The 3,138-nt window shown below is 55.0% G+C and overlaps 1 protein-coding gene across 1 annotated transcript; it reads right to left on the bottom strand.

Annotated features, from left to right (window-relative positions):
• Window positions 1-648: 648 nt before the first annotated feature.
• LOC124673542 (cytochrome P450 716B1-like) lies at window positions 649-2,352 on the bottom strand. The gene is made up of 3 exons (XM_047209602.1): window positions 1,410-2,352; window positions 1,063-1,250; window positions 649-957 (listed from the first exon to the last, which is right to left on the bottom strand). The coding sequence occupies exons 1-3, from the start codon at window positions 2,350-2,352 to the stop codon at window positions 649-651; spliced, it is 1,440 nt and encodes a 479-aa protein (XP_047065558.1).
• Window positions 2,353-3,138: the final 786 nt, after the last annotated feature.

The following is a 3,138-nucleotide window of genomic DNA, read 5'->3' as shown; positions in this document are numbered from 1 at the left end:
CGCTGCCGAGCTCGCCGTGCTGCGCATGCGCGTGGCGCTCGTCCCGGCCGTGCTCGTCGTGCTGCGCGCCTCGACGCCGGCCGCTCGCCAGGCCGTTGGAGCCGGCCGCCCCGCGCTGCTGCAGCTTCGTATGCGCCGCTGCAGAGCCGCACGCCGCTGCAGCTGCACCCGCGCCGCGCGTTGCAGCTCCGCCGCGTAGGCCTAGTGATGCTGCGTGTATGTGTTTAACGCTTGCCGCTGCACTGCCGCGCGCTGCAAGCTGCTAGCAGGGTACTAGTACTACTTGGGAAGAAGGACTAGAAACACTAATTTGGGTGGCAGCAGCGTTGGGGAATAAAACGTGTCACGACCGTCCGTGCGTATCCGCGTGTCCGGGAGACGACCCAAACGGCCCAAAACGAACGGCCCAGCGTGTCCGTTTTGGTCGTATAGTTGGAGATGCCCTAATAAGACTATTCATCGATCGTTACAAGCCTGGCACATCGTTGGACAGATTAATGCTTAGTACAAGCCTGGCATGTTCACGACAAAGGTGATGACTTAACTCTCCCAATAGGCATCTCTGGTATCATAGCACGAGCCTACTTCGGCTCATTATTTGGCAATACCTCAATTGTGACGCAAGATTAATGTTTACAATGATCGCATTCAAAGAGAGGTATAGTGCTCGAGTTTTATCGGCAGACCATGCAGTGGTGACGGCATGGGGTCCCTCACAAAAGTGTTCTCCTTGTTGCAGAGCTTCCATCTAAACTGTCGAACTAGGTAGTGCATCATCACCAATGTTTCCATCTTGGCAAACTCCATTCCCGGGCATATTCTGTGGCCGCCGCCGAACGCGACGTAGGAGCACGGTGGCGTTGTGGATGACAGGCTCTCGAACCGGGAGGGATCGAACATAGCTGGCTCATCGAAAATGCTGGGGTCCATGTGGGTCACGTTTGCTGACAAAAACACCTGAGTATGGGGTAAGAGTCTGCATTAGCATTTTTTGCTGTAAATTCGATTTGAGGGCATATATATTGGTGTGAGCTAGGGAAAGGAGTTCAGAGTAGGAATGACCTGCCATCCTTTTGGGATGCAATAGCCTTCAAACTCGATGTCCTCAAGTGCTCTTCTTAAGATGCCGAAGACTGGAGGGACGATGCGAAGTGTCTCCTGCGCGACTCGCCATGTGAACTTCATCTTTGACAGATCTTCCCAGTCCAGGGCCTCTCGATCAGCCTTTTTCTTTGCAATCTCCTCATGCTCTGGTGTAACAAAAGGGAAAAAAACATGATTTTCCACACAAAATCTAAGTCTAGTACACCAAGACCATGGCAGATTGGAAATATGTCACTGTAAATTATACATCCAATAGTATATATACACGATATGATGTGAATTTATTCATCTATCTAGGCACTTACCATGTACCATAGCTGCGAGTGTTGCCGGATCATTGGCGAGGTGCCTGACCATGAACGTCATGAGTATGGACGTGGTGTCATGACCAGCAATCAGGGCGAGCATACCGTTGTCGATGATTTCCTCGTTGGTCAGCAGCTGCTCGCCATGGTCGTTCAGCAGGCTGAGCAGGCGGCTGATGAGGTCCTTGTTCGCCGAGGCATTGTCCTGCTCCAGCTTATCCTTCTTGTCAAGCGTGATCCTCTCGAGTAGCCGCCGAGCCCTTCGGCTGGCCTTGAGGCTTCGGCTGAAAGCTGTGAACGGCAGGTTCACCGGAATGGCTACCATGCCCTCCAGCATGCGCACTAGATCATCGCCGAGGGCATCCCTCGCATCGCCCCTCTCGAGGCCGACGAGAAGAGCGGAGATCACGTCGAACGTCAGACGCTTCATAAGGGGCATCACTGTCACGGTGGTGCGGCCGTACCAATTCTCCTGTAGGTGGTGCCTTACCTCGGCGTCGATCCTGCCAATGTACAGCTTGAGCATGTCCGGCTTGAGGAACTCCAGAATCGCCCCGCGGATGCGCCGGTGATCGTCGCCGTGCAGGTCTAGGAGGCTCTTCTCCCCGATAATACGCTGGGAGGACGGGGGGTGCCTCAGATGCAGCGCGCTGCTGAACAAGACGAACTTGTTGGCCGCCGGGCCGGCCAGGAGGACTGTCGGAGTGCAGAACAGCGATAGCTTCGAAACTGGCCCATACCTGTTGATCTGGTCCCGTAGCCACCGGTCGACGGTGTTGGCGCGCATGGCGCGAATGAGTCCAACCGTCTGCCCAATTACAGGCAGTCCCAGTGAGCCAGGGGGGAGGTTGGCCGGACATGATTTCTTGGCTCTCGTCAGGAGGTGGATGGCTAAGGCAGAGGCCGTGACAACAAGTGCTACCACTTTGAGCAAATAATCCATTAGCAGGCAGTGTTCAGATGATACTACTTAACTCAAGCTGGTATTCCAAATCAGACCTGGGAACATATAGGAGCATGGATCGGCGGGGAAAAGAATTTACTAGACGACTCTTCTCTTCTACACCAAATCACAACTACACGATTTTTATTGATGTACTTTTTTTTACGATTGCAGCTCGCCAATAATTGGGCTTAAATGTTACTTCCACACCACCCCCCCCCTCGCACTGCAGGGCGACATCGGGGGCAACCCGCCTACGCCGGCAGACCCCCCCCCCCGCGTCGCGGGTGCCGACTCTGTATGCTGCATGGTGGGGCCCGCTGTTGAAGGTGGCCTAGCAATGGTGGATGCCGGAGATGGCCGACGCGTCGACGTGCAACGACAAGGGCGGCATCCCTGGACGGGGTGGTGGCGGAGGCCCTCTCCGAGCGGCGTCATAACCGGTGGCACAAATGCAGGCCTGGGCCAAGTGGTGTTGGACGAAACCATAGATCTTCTGATCTTGGTGTCTCCCGTGCTGCCTCCATTGTACCTATTTGTTGTGTGGTAGGGGCGGATCAGGTGGAGGGTCAACCCTGTTTTGTCGCAGCCTTACTCGATGTTGGCCTAGCACGCGGGTATCGAGCGACGGATCTTGCAGGTTGTCGGTGGACAGCATGGGAGCTACTGGCTCAGCTTAAATAAAGGAGGCGGTCCTAGGGTACCTCTCACGCCAACATGAAGATCGGCTTGATGCTTGTCTGCATTGATATGACCAAACTATTGACTTCCGGAGGCTCCGCCGAT

The sequence above is a fragment of the Lolium rigidum genome, chromosome 7 (assembly GCF_022539505.1).
Source record: "Lolium rigidum isolate FL_2022 chromosome 7, APGP_CSIRO_Lrig_0.1, whole genome shotgun sequence".
NCBI lineage: Eukaryota > Viridiplantae > Streptophyta > Magnoliopsida > Poales > Poaceae > Lolium > Lolium rigidum.
Note: the sequence above shows the minus strand (reverse complement) of the source record. Positions and strands in the feature narration are given on the sequence as shown.